General features: G+C 38.9%; 1 protein-coding gene across 3 annotated transcripts in view; it reads right to left on the bottom strand.

The window, feature by feature from the left end:
- LOC106088610 (sodium/hydrogen exchanger 9B2) overlaps nt 1-21596 on the bottom strand; it is a 161882-nt gene that overhangs the window by 22149 nt on the left and 118137 nt on the right. For all 3 annotated transcript variants that reach the window (XM_059365396.1, XM_059365395.1, XM_013254204.2), the window contains 2 exons: nt 18122-18406; nt 3572-3677 (listed from right to left, as the gene is read on the bottom strand). In XM_059365396.1, coding sequence (XP_059221379.1) covers nt 3572-3677; nt 18122-18394 — 379 coding nt within the window. In that variant the 5' untranslated portion in view covers nt 18395-18406. The remainder of the gene's footprint in view (nt 1-3571; nt 3678-18121; nt 18407-21596) is intronic.

The following is a 21596-nucleotide window of genomic DNA, read 5'->3' as shown; positions in this document are numbered from 1 at the left end:
TATCAACCAAGACGTGCATTGCGTTGGTGAATGGAAACTAAGAATTGGAGGAAGGGAAAAGGATGTAGTGTTTATTGACATTTGTCTTAAATTTCTAGATGTCATAGTTGGTGGGAAAAACATTAGCCGAAAGTCTATTCCACATACGAACGGTACGGGCGAAATAAGAATTCTCTCTATAATGCATTGTACAGTCCGCTCTTCAATCAATTACAAACGGGTGTGAGTTCCTGGAATGTCTAGTATCCCTGACGTACATCCTTAAATCAGGAATAAGAAGACGAATATCAGATGAACACACACCATGAAAGTACCGATAGAACAGCGCCATACAACCTAAATTGCGACGATGATGAAGGGAGGCAATAGAGATGGATACCCCACTGACCCCAATCAACGCCATAGCTCTCCTCTGTACACGGTCCAGTAGCTCCAGGGATGATTTTGAACTTGCAGCCCATACATGTAAGTTGTACTCCATCTTTGGCCTTATAATAGTGGTATAGATGTAAAGAAGATCAGAAGGAGTGAAGAAGTTATTTCACCGTTTTAGGAAGTCTAAACACTTGAATGCTTCTTTCGACACTTCAAATACATGTTTAGCCCAACGGACATCACTTTGTATTTTCATGCCCAGAACATCAAGAGCTTCTGAATGCTCAACATATACACCGTTGATAGACAAAGATGATCGTAATGGATCAGCGAATCGTTTGTGTGACAACGAGCAGTACCGATTCTTCCGTGCATTAAAATCTACTCCATTCATTTGACCCTACTCCGAAATGGCCAGCAAATCTTGGCAGAGTGTATCATCCGTAACCCGCCTCTTGCCCTTAATCTCTTGAAGACTCGGCCTATGGTCGAATGAGTACGAATGACAGAGATTACTGTCATCCGCAAATGAGTAGATCGGATTCAATATCTGACTCAACAGATCGTTGATGAAAATAAGAAAAAGAGAAGGAGAAAGAGAAAGAACAGAGCCCTGGGGTACACCTGCGGTCAATTTATGCTCATTGGATGCGAACCCATCTATAACGACTCGAATAGTGCGATCTCTGAGAAATTGCAAATTGCAAATTTTGGCCATGAACATTTCACTAAGGAACAGGGGCAAACTTCTCACCTATCAATGAGTGCAGTACGATTCAAGTTTAAGCTCAATGATAAGGGCCTCCTTTTTATAGCCGAGTCCGAACGGCGTGCCGCAGTGCTACACCTCTTCGGAGAGAAGTTTTACATGGCATAGTGCCTCACAAATGTTGCCGGCATTAGGAGGAGAAAACCACCGCTGAAAATGTTTTCTGATGGTCTCGCCAGTATTCGAACCCAGGCGTTCAGCGTCATAGGCAGACTACGGAGGTCACTGTAGCGCAGAGGTGTCGGTAATGGCTTTCGTTCGATTTATTTCGAAATCTCTGAGAAAGCTCGAAATAAATCGACCGAAAGCCATTATCGACACCAAATGCGAAAAGCTTTGATAGCAGTGCACCATGCCATACCCTATCAAATGCCTTAGAGATATCCAGAGCCACAACCTTACTCTCACCAAACTGGTGGATTGAGTGACTCCAACGTTTCGATAGAAGTGCCATGAGGTCGCCCGTAGAGCGATTTCTGAGGAACCCATACTGTTGGTCGCCAAGAAGGTCATTAGACTCTAAATACCTCACAAGATGGTGATTAACCGTGACCTTGGAGAGATCGGAGCATATCACAATTGACCGATAATTCGAAAGGTTGTTTGCCTCACCCTTCTTGGGTATTGGCTGAACGTTCGATTTTGGACGATCATGACAACATGGGACTCAAAGGAAAGGTATTCGGGAGTAGATTTCGGATGTGGTCAGGAAGGAGAAATAGGCTTTATAGTTTGTTGTTGTTTTCGAAAGGGGGCGGACCCTCCCCCTTTACCCAAAATCAAAAGTGGACCGATCGGAGCAATATGTGTATCAAATGAAAGGTATTGGAGAATAGAATACGAATATCGTATTAAAATTTGCGTCTAAGTGACCAGCGGGCTTCCCCAAATTAAAATTTGGGTCTAAGTACCCATCGGGCCGCCCCAACCCTAAAATTCCCCCAAACAGACATATTGGGCGTTCATGTCAATATGGGCCTCAAATGAAAGGTATTCGGGAGTAAATTACGAATCTGGCATACAAAATCAGATCAAAGTATAGGGGGTCACCCTACCCTCCAAAAACGCCTTAAATGGGTATATGACCCATCATAACTATACGGGACTCGGTTTTTTTGTTTGCTCCGTAGGAACAAAAACGGCTGAACTGATTTTCTTAAAATTTTCACAGATTGTGTAAGTTTGTCTGGAAGGAGACATAAGCTATATAATTTTTAGAAATTGGATGGGGCGGTCCTTCCCCCTTACCCCAACAACGTCATCCAAAACCAAAAGTGGGCCGATAGGAACAATGTGGGTATCAAATGAAAGGTATTGGAGACTAGAAAACGAATATCGTATTAAAATTCGCGTCCAAGTGTCCTCCTCTAAACAGATATGGTCCTCAATGTGGGCTTCAAATAAAAAGTATTCGACAGTAAATTACAAATATGGCACAAAATATTAGGTCCAAGTAATGGGAGGTCGCCCCACCCCAAGTTCCCCCAAATGGGCATATTAGCCGACCATGTCTATATGGGACTCAAATGAAAGGTATTTGGGAGTAGATTACGAATATGACATTAAAATTTGTGATCAAGTCTAGATGGCGCTTTTCTTTCCAAAAATAAGTCAAATAGGTTGATTGACCCATTATGACAATATGGGACTCAAATGAAAGGTATTTGAGAGTAGAAAACGAATTTGATATACAATTTTGGAGCCAAGTGTTTGGGGGTACGGCCTAAAGCGCCCCCTTAACTAAACATTTCTGATTATGGCAATATGGAGCTCAAATTAAAGGTATTTGGGAGTAAAGTACGAGTCATTATGTGGCTTTGGGAGTGCAGCACGAATTTGATATCCAAATTTGAGTCGAAATGTCTGAGTGCCATCCTTCCCTTAAAAAGCACTTCTCATTACCCTAATTTTCAAAACCACGGGATCTCAGAGATTGGTAATGCGATTAGTCCGAAATTTTTTTTGCACTCTCACAGTCAAAACAAAACATGGTTTCTATTGTTGGGGTCAGGCGCCTCGGGGGCCGTCCAAAACCCACCTAATGGGTATATAGACCAATCACAACAATATAGAGTTCACACGAAAGGTGCTTGAGAGAAAAAAACCAATTTGATATCCAATTGAAGAGCCGTGTCCGATGTTATCACCCGGATTTAGGCGTTCAGCGTTAGAGGCGGACATAGGCTACAGTGGCACGAATTCGATATACACATTCAGGCCGAAGTGTCCCAACCCTAAAAGATATTAGAGAGAAGGCGCAGCTTTGGGATAGCTTTAAATTTTACATGCTTACACATTTGCTTAAAGTAGTAGGCAGACTCGGTGGTGTAGGCTAGTCGGCTTCGCTCGACTTGTTTATATTATCATTTTTTTTTACAGATAACAATTTTTTCGTCAAATTTTAAATTTTTTTACTTTCTTACTTACCATAACTGTGTAAGGAGCCATGATCTGATTCATTATCATGACCGGCATTAATTAGAATACTTTTTCTCCGCACGGGACCAATTTCAGTATGCGAGTGAAGTGATGTCTGAAAAAAAAAACATAAAATAAGGATAATTATTGAATAAGCAATTTTTTAGTTTTGCTTGTCTGTTCCATATACACTCAAAAAGGGCTGAACCAATTTTCATGTACCCGATGCAAAAATGGTACTAAATTTTTTGATATTCGAAGGAGGGGGGGGGGCGGACCCTTCCCCTTACGCCAATTTTCAAAAACGCCAGATCTTGGAGATGGGTGCACCGATTTAAGCTAAATTTTGTATGCCACCTTAAGGTACCCCAAAACACGAAATTCGAATATCCTGGGGGGACGCCCCATCCCCAAACCCACCCGAACGGACACTTCACCGATTGGGACAATATGGGTATCAAATGAAATGTATTTAAGAGTAGAGTACGAACTAAGCCGGTTTAGGGTGTTAAACCCATAAGAGCCTCATTTATTAACCGATTTCCCTGAAATTTGAAACATTGAGTCGTTTTTAGCCACCCGCCATCCGACCCTTATATGGTCACGATCGGACCATATTTAAATATAGATGCCATATAGACCGATCTGCTGATATAGGGTCTAAGGCCCGTAAAAGACGCATTTATTTTACGACTTCGCTGAAATTTGAAACAGTGCGTTTGGTTAAGCCTCTCGTTAACTGATCCAAATATGGTTCAGATCGAATATAGCTATTTATATATACAATAGCTGCCATATAGACCGATCTGCCGACATTGGGTCTAAAGTCCGTAAAAGACGCATTTATTAGCCGATTTCACTGAAATTTGAAACAGTTAGTCGTTTAAGGCCTCCCGTCATTTCACCCCAAAATTGTACAGATCAGGCTTTATTTAGATATAGCTGTCATATAGACCTATCTTCGAATAAACCCACTGCGCTAAGTATGGTTCAAATCAGTCTATAACCTGATATAGCTGCCATATAACCCGATCTCGTATCTTGAGTTCTTAAGCTGCTAGATGGCGCAATTACTATCCGATTTGGCTGAAATTTAGCATGAAATGTTCTGTTTCAACTTCCACCAACTTTTGCCAAGAATGGTCAAAATCGGTTTATAACCTCATATATCTCCTCTATAAACCGATTTCGGATCTTGGCTTCTTGAGCCGCTAGAGGGCGCAATTTTTATCCGATTTGTTTGAAATATAGCATGAAATGTTTTGTTTTAACTTTCAACAACTGTGTCAAGTATGGCCAAATCGGTTCATTACCTGATATATCTCCCATATAAACCGATTTCAGATCTTGACTTCTTAAGCCCCTAGAGGGCGCAATTATTATCTGATTTGGTTGAAATTTAGCATGAAGTATTTTGCTTTTACTTTCAACAACTGTGTCAAGTATGGTTAAAAATCGGTTCATTACCTGATATATCTCCTCTATAAACCGATTTCGGATCTTGGCTTCTTGAGCCGCTAGAGGGCGCAATTATTATCTGATTTGGCTGAAATTTAGCATGATGTATTTTGCTTTTACATTTAACAACTGTGTCAAGTATGGTTAAAAATCAGTTCATTACTTGATATAGTTGCCACATAAACCGATCTCGGATTTTGACTTCTTTAGCCGCTAGAGGGCGCAATTATTATCTGATTTGACTGAAATTTAGCATGAAGTATTTTGCTTTTAATCTCAACAACTGTGTCAAGTATGGTTAAAAATCGGTTCATTACCTGATATAGCTGCCAGATAAACCGATTTCGGATCTTGACTTCTTTAACCGCTAGAGGGCGCAAATATTATCTGATTTGGCTGAAATTTAGCATGAAGTATTTTGCTTTTACTTTCAACAACTGTATCAAGTATGGTTAAAATTCGGTTCATTACCTGATATATCTCATCTATAAACCGATTTTGAATCTTGACTTCTTTAGCCGCTAGATGGCGCAAATACTATCCGATTTGGCTGAAATTTTGCATGAAGTATTTTGTTATGACTTTCAACAACTGCTGTGCCAAGTATGGTCTAGATCGGTAAATATTCTCAGATTGCTCTCACTAAAGCCGATCTCTCGATTATACTTCTTGAGCCTCTAGAGGGCGCAATTCTTATCCCAAATTTTTGCAAATTTTGCCCATGAACATTCCATTAAGGAACAGGGGCAAACTTCTCACATATAAATGAGAGCAGTCCGATTCAAGTTTTAAGCTCAATGATAAGGGGCCTCCTTTTTTATAGCCGAGTCCGAACGGCATGCCGCAGTGCGACACCTCTTTGGAGAGAAGTTTTACATGGCATAGTACCTCACAAATGTTGCCAGCATTAGGAGGGGATAACCACCGCTGAAAATTTTTTCTGATGGTCTCGCCAGGATTCGTACCCAGGCGTTCAGCGTAATAGGCGGACATGCTAACCTCTGCGCCCTTTTTGCTGAAATTTCGCACAATGACTTTCACTTTGGACTCCAACAGCCAAACCATGTATGGCCTCATTTAATTTATAACTTGGTATAGCTCCAATAGCATAGCAATTCTTGTCCATTATCATTTGTTTGTCTATAAAGAGATCTCGGGCAAAGAACTTGACAGATGCGATCCATGGTGTAGGGTATATAAGATTCGGCCCGTCCGAATTGTTACTTTCCGCTTTTACTTGTTACTTTTTATACTCACCACCATAGGATGGGGGTATACTAATCTAGTCATTCCGCGTAAAACCTCGAAATATTCGTCGTAAGACCCCAAAAAGTATTGGGTTGCCCAAAAAGTAATTGCGAATTTTTTAAAAGAAAGTAAATGCATTTTTAATAAAACTTAGAATGAACTTTAATCAAATATACTTTTTTTACACTTTTTTTTCTAAAGCAAGCTAAAAGTAACAGCTGATAACTGACAGAAGAAAGAATGCAATTACAGAGTCACAAGCTGTGAAAAAATTTGTCAACGCCGACTATATGAAAAATCCGCAATTACTTTTTGGGCAACCCAATATATATATTCTTGATCGTCTCGACGTTCTAAGTCGATCTAGCCATGTCCATCTGTCGAAATCACGATAGCGGCAGAAAGCGTAAAGTTAGCCGCTTGAAATTTTGCACAGACACTTACTATTGATGTAGGTCGTTGGGGATTGTAAATGGGCCATATTGGTTCAGATTTAGATATAGCTCCCATGTAAACCGATCTTCCGATTTGACTTCTTGAGCCTCTGGAAGTTACAATTTTTGTTCGATTTGGCTGAAATTTTGCATGCGGTGTTCTGCATGCGGTGGCTTCCAACAACTGTGTCAAGTATGGTTCAAATCGGTCCATAACCTGATATAGCTGCCATATAAACCGATCTTGGGTCTTGACTTCTTGAGCCTCTAGAGAGCGCAAATCTTATCCGATTGGAATGAAATTTTGCACGACGTGTTTTGTTATGATATCCAACAACAGTGCCAAGTATGATTCAAATCGGTTCATAACCTGATAAAGCTGCCATATAAACCGATCTGGGATCTTGAGTTCTTGAGCCTCTAAAGGTCGCAATTATTATCCGATTTGCCTGAAATTTTGTACGACGGATCCTCTCATGACCATCTACATGCGTGTTTATTATGGACTAAATCGGTCTATAGCTCGATACAGGTCCCATATAAATCGATCTCTCTATTTTACTTCTTGAGCCCCCAAAGGGCGCAATTCTTATTCGAATCGGCTGACATTTTTACACAGGTCTCCAAAATATAATTTAATTGTGGTCTTTACCGGATATCTTGATATCGCTCTAATAGCAGAGCAAATCTTTTCTTATATCATTTTTTTGCCTAAGAAGAGATGCCGGGAAAAGAACTCAACAAATGCGCTCAATGGTGGAGGGTATATAAGATTCGGCCCGGCCGAACTTACCACGCTTTTACTTGTTTTTGTATAAATTTTTAAGAGAATCCATGGTGGTGGGTTCCCAAGATTCGGCCCGGCAGAACTTAGCACGTCTTTGCTTGTTTTACATTACTACTTCACTTGGTTAATTACACAATTTTGTAATTTAAACTATGTTAGTGTGCCCATCTTTGACTTAATTATCCCAAATTCAAAACAAATCCTTTCTAAAGTACTCGTACTTCCATGCGTATAATTAATATTAATTATTAGTAATACTTATACGTTATAGTGGCAACATTGAGCACACTTGTAAATTTGCTTTAAATGTGTACTAGTTGTGGTTATTATCAAGCATGTGATTTCGATACATTTAATTAAATAAAGAATAAATATTTTGTCAAATTAATTAACCATCACTTTAGCCACTATTTAAGAAAGCATTAGAAATAGAGCTTTCAAGTTATGCAAGGAATGTCATTCCTTACAAATAATTCCAAATTCGAGAGAAGTGGTATCTTAAATTCAGATAGGAAAGTGAAATTTAAGCAAATACAGATGTACAATGCATGTAGGAATGTACATTGTACATACTTATAATCAAAATCGTAAAATTAGCTACTCAAATTGTTATTGTTGTGGTAGCTATTTCTTAGGAATAAATGATTGATTTTATAAATTGGCAATAATTTTTCAAAGTTACTCACAATATAGGTAAGATTAGCTTAGGTTTAAGTGGGAGTCTGCAATCAGACTCACATAGACGTTTTCGTCCATTGTGATACCAAAAAAACAAGAGAAGGAAGGTGCCTTCCAGTTTTTACAGTCGAACCATCCAGATTGGTTAAGAAAGTCTAACCACTTGCGAATGTTCACATTCGCTAAATCAGATAAGTTTTCAAAGAAATGGGTATTTAAAGAAGAACTCCTTCTGACTGCCAGTGTGGGACATACACACAGAGCAGATTTTCTATTGCCTCCTTTTCCTCGACTTCCTCACAGCGTCTGCAAAAGTGGTTACCTGCATCCAGGGTCTTGGAGCGAAGCAAGTCTATTTTTGCCGGAGGGGGAGGGAAATTTTATGCGCGGAGCGGTTTCCAATCTTAAAACCTGCTTCGATAAAATAAAAATCTTTTTGAACGAGCAAAATCGGATCATAAATAGATATAGACCCATAATAGTCGGATATATTATCCGATTTCATTGAAATTATAAACCGCGAGTAATACCCCCGATGTCCGAAACAAAAATGGTCCATATCGGGCCATAATAGGATATGGCTGCCATATATTGGGTTGCCCAAAAAGTAATTGCGGATTTTTTAAAAGAAAGTAAATGCATTTTTAATAAAACTTAGAATGAACTTTAATCAAATATATAATTGCCATTTTGTTCGATAACCTTTTGCCATCTTCCTGGCAAATTTAGTATTCCACGCTCATAGAACTTCTGGTCTTTATCTGCAAAAAACTGAACCAAGTGCGATTTTATAGCCTCATCATTGCCGAAAATTTTACCATTTAAGCAGTTCTGCAAAGATCGAAATAAATGGTAGTCTGATGGTGCAAGGTCAGGGCTATATGGTGGATGCATCAAAAGTTCCCAGCCAAGCTCACTCAGTTTTTGGCGAGTAACCAAAGATGTGTGCGGTCTAGCGTTGTCCTGGTGGAATATGACACCTTTACGATTGACCAATTCTGGTCGCTTCTCCTTGATGGCTGTATTCAATTTGTCCAATTGTTGACAGTAAGCATCCGAATTAATCGTTTGGTTCCTTGGAAGCAGCTCAAAATATACCACACCCTTCCAATCCCACCAAACAGACAGCATAACCTTCTTTTGGTGGATATCAGCCTTCGAAGTGGTTTGAGCTGGTTCACCATGCTTGGACCATGATCGTTTTCGACTAACGTTGTTGTAAACAATCCATTTTTCATCTCCAGTTATGATTCGTTTTAAAAACGGATCGAATTCATTGCGTTTAAGGTGCATATCACAAGCGTTGATTCGTTTTGTTAAATGAATTTATTTTAATACATGTGGTACCCATATTAAAATTGACGCCAAACAAACAAATGTAAACAAAATTTCGCGCACTTTTTTTCTAAAGCAAGCTAAAATTAACAAAATTTGTCAACGCCGACTATATTACTACTATATTACCGACAATTACTTTTTGGGCAACCCAATAGATCGACCTACCGACTTAAGCGAGCATTTATCACCCGATTTTGTTGAAATTTAGAACAGTGACATCATTGCTTCCATTTAGCTCAACATAGTCCAGATCAGACCAAATTTAGATATAACTGCTATAAAGACCGATCTAGCGATTTAGAACCTTCCTATTTCGCTGAAATTAAGAGCAGTGAGTTAAACTAGATTTCCGTTGTTCGAACCAAATTTGGTCCAGATCGGACCATACTTTGACATTAACGTGGAACATGGAGTTGCACTTGGCCACCCGATATCCGAACCGGGTATGGTGCAAATCAGACCACCCAAATTTGATAAGAATTGGGCTCTATAGGAGCTCAAGAAGTACAATTGGGAGATCGGTTTATATGGGGGCTATAAGCGGTTATGCACCGATTGAGAGTATACTCTACAAAAATGCTGGAGGTCATAAAAGAAACCGGTTTGCAAAATTTCAGCCAAGTCGGAAAGAATTGCGCCCTCTATAGGCTCAAGAAGTCGGATAATAAATGTGTCTTTTATGGGTCTAAGACCCTTAATCGGCGGATCGGTCTATATGGCAGCTATATCCAAATCTGGACCGATCTGGGCCAATTTGACGAAGGGCCTAACACAACTCACTCTCCCAAATTTCAGCAAAATCGGATAATAAATGTGGCTTTTATGGGCCTAAGTCCCTGAATTGGAGAATCGGTCTATATGGCAGCTATATCCAAATCTGAACCGATCTGTGCCATATTGGCGGATAATGTCGAAGAGCCCAACACAACTCACTGTCCCAAATTTCAGCAAAATCGGATAATAAATGATGCTTTTATTGGCCTAAGATCCTAAATCGGCGGATCGGTCTATATGGCAGCTATATCCAAATCTGGACCGATCTGAGCCAAATTGACAAAGGATGTCAAAGGGCCTAACACAACTCACTGTCCCAAATTTCAGCAAAATCGGATAATAAATGCGAATTTTATGGGCCTAAGGCCCTTAATCGGCGGATCGGTCTATATGGCAGCTATATCCAAATCTGGACCGATCTGAGCTAAATTGGCGAAGGATGTCGCAGGGCCTAACACAACTCACTGTCCCAAATTTCAGCAATATCGGATAATAAATGTGGCTTTTATGGGCCTAAGACCCTAAATCAGCGGATCAAGATATAGTCCAATATAGCCCATCTTCGAACTTATCCTGTTTATAGACAACAAGTAAAAAGGCGTTAAGTTCGGCCGGGCCGAACTTTGGATACCCACCACCTCGGGAATAAATGTAAACCACCTTTCATCAAAATTCGGTGGAAATTTCATACCTTATATCCCATATCAGTTATATCAAAATATGTTCCGATTTGGACCAAATACTAAAGTACACTAGCTATATCTAAAAATAAACCGATCTGAACAATATACGACACGGATGTCGAAAAGCCTAACATAAGTCACTGTGTCAAATTTCAGTGAAGTCGGATTATAAATGCGCCTTTTATGGGGCCAAGACCTTAAATAGCGATATCGGTCTATACGGCAGCTATATTCAAATCTCGACCGATCTGGGCAAAATTGAAGAAGGACTTCGAAGAGCCTAACCAAACTCACTGTCTCAAATTTCAGCGACATCGGGCAATAAATGAGTCTTTTATGGCCCCAAAACCTAAAACGTAGATATCGGTCAATATGGCAGCTATATCCAAATCTGAACCGATCTGTGCGATATTGCAGAAGTATGTCAAGGGGTTTAACTTAACTCACTGTCCCAAATTTTGGCGACATCGGATAATAAATAAGCATTTTATGGGCCCAAAACCATAAATCAAGAAATCGGTCTATATGGCAGCTATATCCAAATCTGAACCGATCTGGGCCAAATTGAAGAAAGATGTCGAAAGGCATAACACAACTCACTGTCTCAAATTACAGCAAGATCGGATAATAAATGTGGCTTTTATGGGACTTAGACCCTAAATCGGATGATCGGTCTATATGGCAGCTATATCCAAATCTGGACCGATCTGAGCCAAATTCACGGAGGATTTCGAAGGGCCTAACACAACTCACTGTCCCAAATTTCAGCAAGATCGGATAATAAATGTGGCTTTTATGAGCCTAAGACCCTAAATTGGGGGATCGGTCTATATGGCAGCTATATCCAAATCTGGACCGATCTGAGCCAAATTGACGGAGGATGTCGGAGGGCCTAACGCAACTCACTGTTCCAAATTTCAGCGAAATCGGATAATAAATGTGGCTTTTATGGGACTTAGACCCTAAATCGGATGATCGGTCTATATGGCAGCTATATCCAAATCTGGACCCATCTGAGCCAAATTCACGGAGGATGTCGAAGGGCCTAACACAAATCACTGTCCCAAATTTCAGCAAAATCGGATAATAAATGTGGCTTTTATGGGCTTAAGACCCTAAATCGGCCGATCGGTCTATATGGGGGCTATATCAAGATATAGTCCGATATAGCCCATCTTCGAACTTAACCTGCTTATGGACAAAAAAAGAATCTGTGCAAAGTTTCAGCTCAATATCTCTATTTTTAAAGGCTGTAGCGTGATTTCAACAGACAGACGGACAGACGGACGGACATGTCTAGATCGTCTTAGATTTTTACGCTGATCAAGAATATATATACTTTATAGGGTCGGAAATGGATATTTCGATGTGTTGCAAACGGAATGACAAAATGAATATACCCCCATCCTTCGGTGGTGGGTATAAAAAAGGAATCTGTGCAAAGTTTCAGCTTACTATCTCTATTTTTAAAGACTGTAACGTAATTTCAACAGACAGACGGACGGACATGTCTAGCTCGTCTTAGATTTTTACGACGATCCGAAATATATATACTTTTTAGGGTCGGAAATAGATATTTCGATGTGTTGCAAACGGAATGACAAAATTAATATACCCCCATCCTTCGGTGGTGGGTATAAAAAGGTTCGGCCTTGTCTTTAAGACTCGAACCAGGTGTCTTCGCCAAAAGCCTTTGCTGACCATTCGTCCGTCGGCTAGTGGAGTCTGGCGCAGCCGCTCCACCAGTCGAGGCCTCAGTAGTAGACATCATGCTACGGCTTGATACCCCCACCGCAGCTGTTGGGACTTTAGAGTTCATTCTAAGCCTACTTCCGGGCTCTCGATCTGCCATTCCACTGTAAACAAACACAGATCATCAACCGCCTAATGGATAACTTAAACGTAGCTATCCTTGAGTGTCTTCCATTTGTTCCCAAAATCACTACCTACTGTGAGTTACAGAATATTCTTGCGGAGCAATGTAACAAAACGCCCGTTCAACGGTTCAAACAAGTTTAACCAAGCATAATGAATGCAATTTTGTGGTTTTTGTATATTTCGTTGTTTACCAAAAACCCATATAAACCACCGAACTAAACTATGTCGATGACTGGACACTCATCGCCGGCTTCATGGAGAAACCAATCCACTATCCACTAGCCATTGAGCTAACAAAGTCATGCAATTTGAGGTTACTATATTTCAATTTCTATTATTTCGCAATTTAAAATTATACATAGGCCTACTATTTATTTCCTATGACCAATATTAACCCAAAATATGTTTATATATATATATAAGTATATATGTGTGCATGTTTCCAAAAACCACAGTAAAAGTTTTCATACAGCATTTATTTCCAATTTCCTCTCTAGTATTTGTGACTGGGGTAAAAATTTGCCATATCGAATTTCCAAACCAAAAACTACTACAAAAATGTTTGTATTGGCAAAATTATTTATGATCAAATTAATTAAATAATAGAAAATAATATTGAGTGCAAAATGCTGTTTTGGGGCGGAGGCTGAATTTCGGGAAACCACAAATATTGGCTGGGTGCAAGGAAGAATGAACAGGCAGACATGCTACTACACATACCAGACATCTAAATCGCTCTGTGTATATGGCATAACTAAATCACATTTTAATGGAGGCACAAGCACAGTTTACAATTTAATTTTGAAAATTTGCGGTCTAGTCAGCCTCTTGTGCCTTAGAATTATTGCCATGATGATGATGATGATGACTGTTTTCCACAAATTGTACATATAAGCATATTTTTTATTTTAAATTTAATGTCATTGCATAGAAACAAGGTAAACGGCATACGCTTGTAATTGCCTTTAATATTTATGGGATAGCTGAAGACATAAAATGTGCAGTAGCATGAAAAATTTAAATGTTTTTTCCACAAACAAAAGCGAACAAAGCGAACAATGAATTTTTGTAAAAAAATATGTTAACCATAGAAAATGTAACTTCAACTCAATTTAGAATATTATAATATAGGCAAAAATGTTACCTTTCCCAAAGGAAAGGGTATTAAAATTACCCTTTCCCAAAAAAAGGGTATTGAAATTACCCTTTCTCAAATGAGTGTATATTTAAACTACCCTTTCCCAAGAGAAAATGTATACAAACTAACCTTTCTCAAAGGAAAGGGTACTAAAATTACCCTTTCCTAAAAGCAAGGATATTAAAACAACCCTTTCCCAAAAAGAGGGTATTAAAACTACCCTTTACCCAAGGAAAGGGTATTAAAACTACCCATTCCCAAAGGAGAGCGAAGGGTATTAAAACTATCCTTTCACAAAGGAAAGGAAAGGGTATTAAAACTACACTTTCCTAAAGGCAAAACGGTATTAAAACTACACTTTCATGGCAAGGAAAAGGTATTAAAACTACCCTTTCCCCAGGGAAAGTGTATTAAAACTATCCTTCCCCAAGGAGAGGGTATTTAAACCACCCTTTCCCCAAGGAAAGGGTATTAAAACTACCCTTTCCCAAAGGAAAGGGTATATTAAAACTACCCTTTCTCAATGGAAATAATATTAAAACTTCCCTTTCCCAAAAAAAAGTGTACACAAACTACCCTTTCTCAAAGGAAAGGGTATTAAAACTACCCTTTCCTAAAGGCAAGGGTATTAAAACTATCCTCTCTCAAAGCCAAGGATATTAAAACTACACTCTCCCAAAGGAAAGGGTATTAAAACTGCCCTTTCCCAAAGGAAAGGGTATTTAAATTGAACTTTCCCAAAAAAGGGCATTGAAACTAGCCTTTCTCAAATGAGGGTATATTTAAACTTCCCTTTCCCAAGAGAAAATGTATACAAACTACCTTTTCTCAAAGGAAAGGGTACTAAAACTACCCTTTCCCAAAAGCAAGGGTATTAAAAATACCCTTTCTCAAAGGAAAGGGTATTAAAACTACCCTTTTCCAAAAGAAAGGATACTTAAGCTACCCTTTCCCAAAGGAAATTGTATTAAAAGTACCCATTCCCAAAGCAGAGGGAAGGGTATTAAAACTACCCTTTCCCAAAGGAAAAGAAAGGGTATTTAAACTTCACTTTCCCAAAGCAAGGGTTGCTAAAACTACCCTTTCCCAAGTAAAGGGTACTGAAACTAACCTTTTCCCAAGGAAAGGGAATTAAAAGTACCCTTTCCCAATGGAAAGGTTTTAGAACTACCCTTTCCCAAAGGAAAGGGTATTAAAACTACCCTTTCCCAAAGGAAAGTATATTTAAACTACCCTTCCCCAAGAGAAAATGTATACAAACTACCCTTTCTGAAATTAAAGGGTACTAAAACTACCCTTTCCCAAAAGCAAAAATATTAAAACTGCCCTTTCCCAAATACAGGGGTATTAAAAGTACTCTTTCCCAAAGGAAAGGGTATTAAAACTACCCTTTCCCAAATGAAAGGATACTAAAGCTACCCTTTCCTTACCCTTATACTACCCTTTGTATTAAAACTACCCATTCCCAAAGGAGAGGGGAGGGTATTAAAACTACCTTTTCCCAAAGGAAAGGATATTAAAACTACTCTTTCCCAAAGAATAGGGTATTAAAACTACCCTTTCCCAAAGGAAGGGGTATAAAATCTACCCTTTTCCAAAGGAAACGGTATTAAATCTACCCTTTTCCAAAGGAAACGGTATTAAATCTACCCTTTTTCCAAAGGAAAGGGTATTAAATCTACCCTTTTTTCAAAGAAAAGGGTATTAATTTACCCTTTCTAAAGGAAAGGGTATTAATACTACCCTATCTGTCGGGAAAGGGTATTAAAACTACCCTTTCCTGAAGGAAAGGATATTTAAACTACCCTTTCCCAAAGGAAAGGGTATTAAAACTACCCTTTTCCAATGGAAAGGGTATTAATACTACCCATTCCCAAAGGAAAGGTATTAAAACTACCCCTTCCTTTGGGAAAGGGTATTAAAACAAACTTTTGCCAAAGGAAAGGGCATTTAAATTACCTCTTCCTTTGGAAAAGGGTACTAACACTATCCTTTCCTAAAGGAAAGGATATTTAAACTACCCCTTCCTTTGGGAAAGGGTATTAAAACTACCTTTTGCCAAAGGAAAGGGTATTAAAACTACCCTTTTCCAAAGGAAAGGGTATTCACGCTACCCTTTCCCAGAGGAAAGGTATTAAAACTGCCCTTTCCCACTGAAAAGGGTATTAAAACTACGCTTTCTTTTGGCAAAGGGTATTAAAACTACCTTTTTCTTGGGGAAAAGAAATTAAAACTATCCTTTCCTTGGGGAAAGGATATTTAAATCCACCCTTTTTTGGGGAAAGGTTATTAAAACTACCTTGGAGAAAAGGTACTTAAACTGCCTTTTTTGGGGAAAGGGTTTTAAATCTACTCTTTCTTTGGGAAAAGGGTATTTAAAACTACCCTTTCCTTGAAGATTGGGTATTAAAACTACCCTTTTGTTGTGGAGAGTTTATTAAAACTACCCTTTCCTTGGGGAGAAGGTATTAAAACTACCCTTTCCTTGGGAAAAGGGTATTACCACTATCCATTCCCTGGAGAAAGGGTATTTTAAACTTTCCTTGGGAAAAGGGTTATAAAACTACCCTTTCCTTGGGGAAGTAGTATTGAAACTTCCCTTTCGTTGGGGAAAGGGTACTAAAACTACCCTTTCCCTGGAAAAAGGGTATTAAAACTACCCATCCCATGGGGAAAGGGTATTAAAACTACCCTTCCCATGGGGAAAGGGTATTAAAACTACCCTTTCCCTGGAAAAAGGGTATTAAAACTACCCTTTCCCTAGGGAAAGGGTTTTAAAATTACCCCCTTCTTGGGAAGGGGTATTAAAACTATCCTTTCCCTAGAAAAAGTTTATTAAAACTACCCTTTCCCTGGAAAAAGGGTATTAAAACTACCCTTTCCATGGGGAAAGGGAATTAAAACTATCCTTCCTTCTGTAAAGGGTATTAAAACTACCCTTCCCATGGGGAGGGGAAAGGGTATTAAAACTTCCTTGGGGAAAGGGTATTAAAACTACCCTTTCCCTGGGGAAAGGGTGTTAAAATTACCCTTTCCTTGGGAAAGGGTACTTAAAGAATGTCAACACTTCTCTTTCTTTGGCGAATGGGTATTGGAACAACACTTTCCCAAAGGAAATAGTACCAAAACTACCCTTTCCCAAACGAAAGGGCGCAAAGACTGCCCTTTTCCCTAGGAAAGAGTAATGAAACTCGCTTTCCTAAATGAGAGAGCTTAAACTATCCTTTTTTAAATGGAAGGGTTTTTAAACTTTCCTTTTTCAATGGAAAGGGTAGTAGATCGACCCTTTGCTATTACTTTGTCTTAAAAAATGGTTTTGTATTTGCTTCAATGGCATTTCCTTTTTTAAAGGCATATTTGTTTAGCCGTACAACAAACGTGTTGCAACATATTTTTTAATAGAAATTTTTTACAATGAAGAACGCATATTTATTATTAATATTTACGAGTGGTTTGTTTAGTGTTTACATATCTGAAATGTTATGCTTGCTACATTAATTATACATTTTATTTAATTTATTTTTTTTCCTAAGTTTTCATTATCAAGGATGATTTACAATGATAAACACCCAATGACTGAAGCTGGTAATAGATGCAATTTATGTCGAATGTTTTGATATGATTCATTATGAATTTTTTGCCAATTAAAGGCTTATGTAGTACAAAGTGTAATTTAATATTGAAAATCACAATAATTGCCCACTTAGTTAGCCATGATAAATATAAAGGTCAAAACATTTATTCATCACATCAAAAGTGGTTTTTTAAATGGATTAAAAATCAAGCAATGCTGGGAAATGCCACTCCACCCATTATAGGTTAGGTTGAAAAGAGGGTGTGGACAATAAGCCGCTCCATGCCACTATGGAGGTACACCTAGGCCAGTAATTGGCTTGTTGTGCGGCCATTATAAGCGCAGAGACACAAATTGTGATGGAAAAGAATAAAAACCTTGCTTACCCTAAATATGGGTTTAAAAACATGCTAAATCTTAATATTGACCGAGTTGAAATTGCAGTCGATCAACTTCATATTCCACTGGGATTGATTAGTAATGCCTGCAAGTGCTATTTTTATGTACTTAGTGTGAGAAAGCTTTTCACCATACTATGTCTCACAGTTTTCAAAATATCTCTCACTTACCTGTGATATTTTTCTTCTTGGATTCTGTTCATAAGCAGGATTATCATAGGCACCCATACCACCACCACGACTATCGGCGGCAGGATCTGAGGCTATGCTAACACGCCGTTTGGGTTGATTGTCAATAACAATTGTATTTCTGTAGTTTCCATTGTTACTATTCAAATCGTTGACAGAGGGAATGCCTGCATTCCCTCCTCCACCACCGCCACCGCCTCCAGACCCATGTAATATTGATGAGCCATTTGGTAGATTATCTGAATTTTCATTCATGTTTCGATGGTGCTAAAAATAGACAAAAGAATTTTTTAAAAATTTTACAATATACAATTTTAACAGGTATTCTACAAAAAGTAGGCTAATGATCAATACAATCAATTGACAGTCATAACGAAATCAAATAATGATAAAGGGTGATTTTTTAACTATTTTCTCTTTGGCAACACTGGTTTAAACGGCTCACTCAGAGTTCGTGTTTTCTTTTACTGTCAAACCACGAATCGTCTTAAAAACGAACAACGCTTGCGGTTAATTGAATTTTATTATCAAAATGCGGGCTCTGTTAAGAAAGTTCATTATGGTCACATTGTGTTCAGCGACGAAGCTCATTTTTGGCTCAATGGGTACGTATATAAGAATAATTGTCGATTTTGGCGTGAAGATCAGCCAGAAGCATTGCAAGAGCTACCAATGCATCCAGAAAAAGTCACAGTTTGGTGCGGTTTATGGGATGATGCGAATCGCATCGCAGCTGTGAATGGTGTGCGCTACCGTGAGATTATATCCAACTTTTTTTGCCCAAAATGCAAGAGCTTGGCTTGCATAACATGTGGTTTCAATAAGACGGTGCCACATGCTACACAGCGCGTGTAACAATGGACTTATTGAGAGGCGAGTTCGGTGAACATTTGGGATCGGTCAATTGGCCGCCTAGATCGTGCGATTTAACTTCTTTAGACTATTGTTTGTGGGGTTATGTTAAAGCTCATCTCTATACAGACAAGCACGCTTCAATTGATGCAATGGAAGACAACATTGAAGCATTTATTGGAAAGAGTGAGCCAAAATTGAACTAAGCGCATGGACCATTTGAGGCGCAGTCACGGTCAACATTTGCATGAAATAATCTTCAAACATTAAATTATATGGACCGTACTATTGATTCAAATAAAGATTTCATGAATTTTATGTATTTTTTATACCCTCCACCATAGGATGGGGGTATACTAATTTCATCATTCTGTTTGTAACACCTCGAAATATGCGTCTAAGACCCCATAGAGTATATATATTCTTGATCGTCATGTCATTTTAAGTCATTTTCAGTCCATATCCTGTTATAGCTGCCATATAAACCGATCTCCCGATTAGACTTCTTGAGCTTCTAGAGAGCGCAATTCTTATCAAATTTGGCTGAAATTTTGCACATATCGTTTTGGCATAAATTCCAACAGCTGTGTTAAGTATGATCTAAATCAATCCATAAGCTGCTTTAGCTCCCATATAAGCCGATCTCTTGATTTGACTTCTTAAGTCCTAGACGACGCAATTTTTTTTTTCCAATTTGGCTGAAATTTAGCATATGTCGTTTTGGTATGACTTCCAACAACTGTGCCAAGTATGAACCAAATCGGTTCATAACATGATGTAGATCTATAAGTCTTTTGGAATTGTAAATGAACCAAATCGGTCCCTGTTTTGATATAGCTGCCATATAAACCGATCTTGGGTCTTGACTTCTTGAGCTTCTAGACGGCGCAATTTTTATCCAATGCTAAGTATGTTCTAAATCAGTCCATAACCTGATATTGCTGCCATATAAACCGATGTCCCGATTAGATTTCTTGAGCTTCTAGATGGCGCAATTCTTACCCGATTTGGCTCTTTTCAGTAATAGTCCTCGTCTTCGAATGATCCGGATCTCCCTATAGGATTTTCGCCGTTATACCGACCGTTTCGCTGTCAACTACTCTCCTAACTGGTATTGCGTTAACCCGAAGTCTTTCGGGTTATTGACGGCAGTCCTTTGGCATTCACTGCCAAATCGTCTGCTCTTATCTTGTCCGATCTAGCGGATGTGAATATACGTAAGTTGTTGGGCTTTCTAAAGCGATTTGGATAGTTCAACGGTAGGAACTAGAAGACATTTTTATAACCACCACCGAAGGATGGGGGTATATGCATTTTGTCATTCCGTTTGCAATACATAGAAATATCCATTTCCGACCCTATAAAGTATATATATATTCTTGATCGTCATAAAAATCTAAGACGATGCCTATATGTCTGTCTGTTGAAATCACGCTACAGTCTTTAAAACTAGAGATATTGATTGGAAACTTTGCACAGATTTCTTTCTTGTCCATAGGCAGGCTATGTTCATAGATGGGCAAAATCGGACTATATTTTCATATAGCACCCATATAGACCCATCTGGAAATTTGAGATATTTGGCCCATAAAAGCCAAATTTGTTCGATTCGATTCTGCTGAAATTTGGGACAGTGATTTGAGTTAGACCGTTTGAATTTTTTTTTTATCAATTTGACCCAGATCGGTCCAAATTTGGATATAGCTGCTTTATGGACCAATCTCTCGATTTAGGGTCTTGGGCCGATAAAAAGCCGCATTTATTATCAGATTTTGTTGAAATTTGGGAAAATGAGTTGTGTTAGGCCGTTCGACATCCTTCTTTAATTTGGTCCAAATCGGTTCAGATTTGGATATAGCTTCCATATATACCGGTCTCCCTATTTAAGGTCTTGGACCTATAAAAGGCGCATTTATTGTCCGATTTCGCCTAAATTTGGGACAGTGAGTTGTGTTGGGCCCATCGACATCTTTGTTTAATTTGGTCCAGATCGGTAGAGATTTGGATATAGCTGCCATATAGATCGATCTCCCGATTTAAGGTCTTGGACCCATAAAATGTGTAGACCGATCCTCAGATTTAATGTCTTTGCCGCATTTATTATCCGATTTTGCTGAAATTTGGGACAGAGAATTGTGTTAGGCCACTCGACATCCTTCTTCAATTTGGCCCCGATCGCTCCAGATTTGGATATAGCTGCCATATAGACCGATCTCTCGATTTAAGGGTTTGGGCCCATAACACTCGCATTTTTTGTCCGATGTCGCCGAAATTTGGGACAGTGAGTTATGTTAGGTCCCTCAACATCTTTGTTTTATTTTGGTCCAGATCGGTCCAGATTTCCATATTGATGCCATATAGACCGATCTCTTGATTTAGGGTCTAGGGCTTAAAAAAGGGGCATGTTTTGTTTGATTTCGCTGAAATTTAGGACAGTGAGTTGTGTTATATCCTTCGATATCGTTCCTAAATTTGGTCCATATCGGTATAGATTTGGATATATCTGCCATATAGACCGATCGCCCGATTTAAAGCCTTGGGCCTCTAAAAGGCGCATTTTTTGTCCGATTTTGCTGAAATTTGGGACAGTGAGTTGTGTTAGGCC

The sequence above is a fragment of the Stomoxys calcitrans genome, chromosome 3 (assembly GCF_963082655.1).
Source record: "Stomoxys calcitrans chromosome 3, idStoCalc2.1, whole genome shotgun sequence".
In the NCBI taxonomy this organism is placed as follows: Eukaryota; Metazoa; Arthropoda; class Insecta; order Diptera; family Muscidae; genus Stomoxys; species Stomoxys calcitrans.
This window is presented reverse-complemented; position numbering and strand designations above follow the sequence as displayed.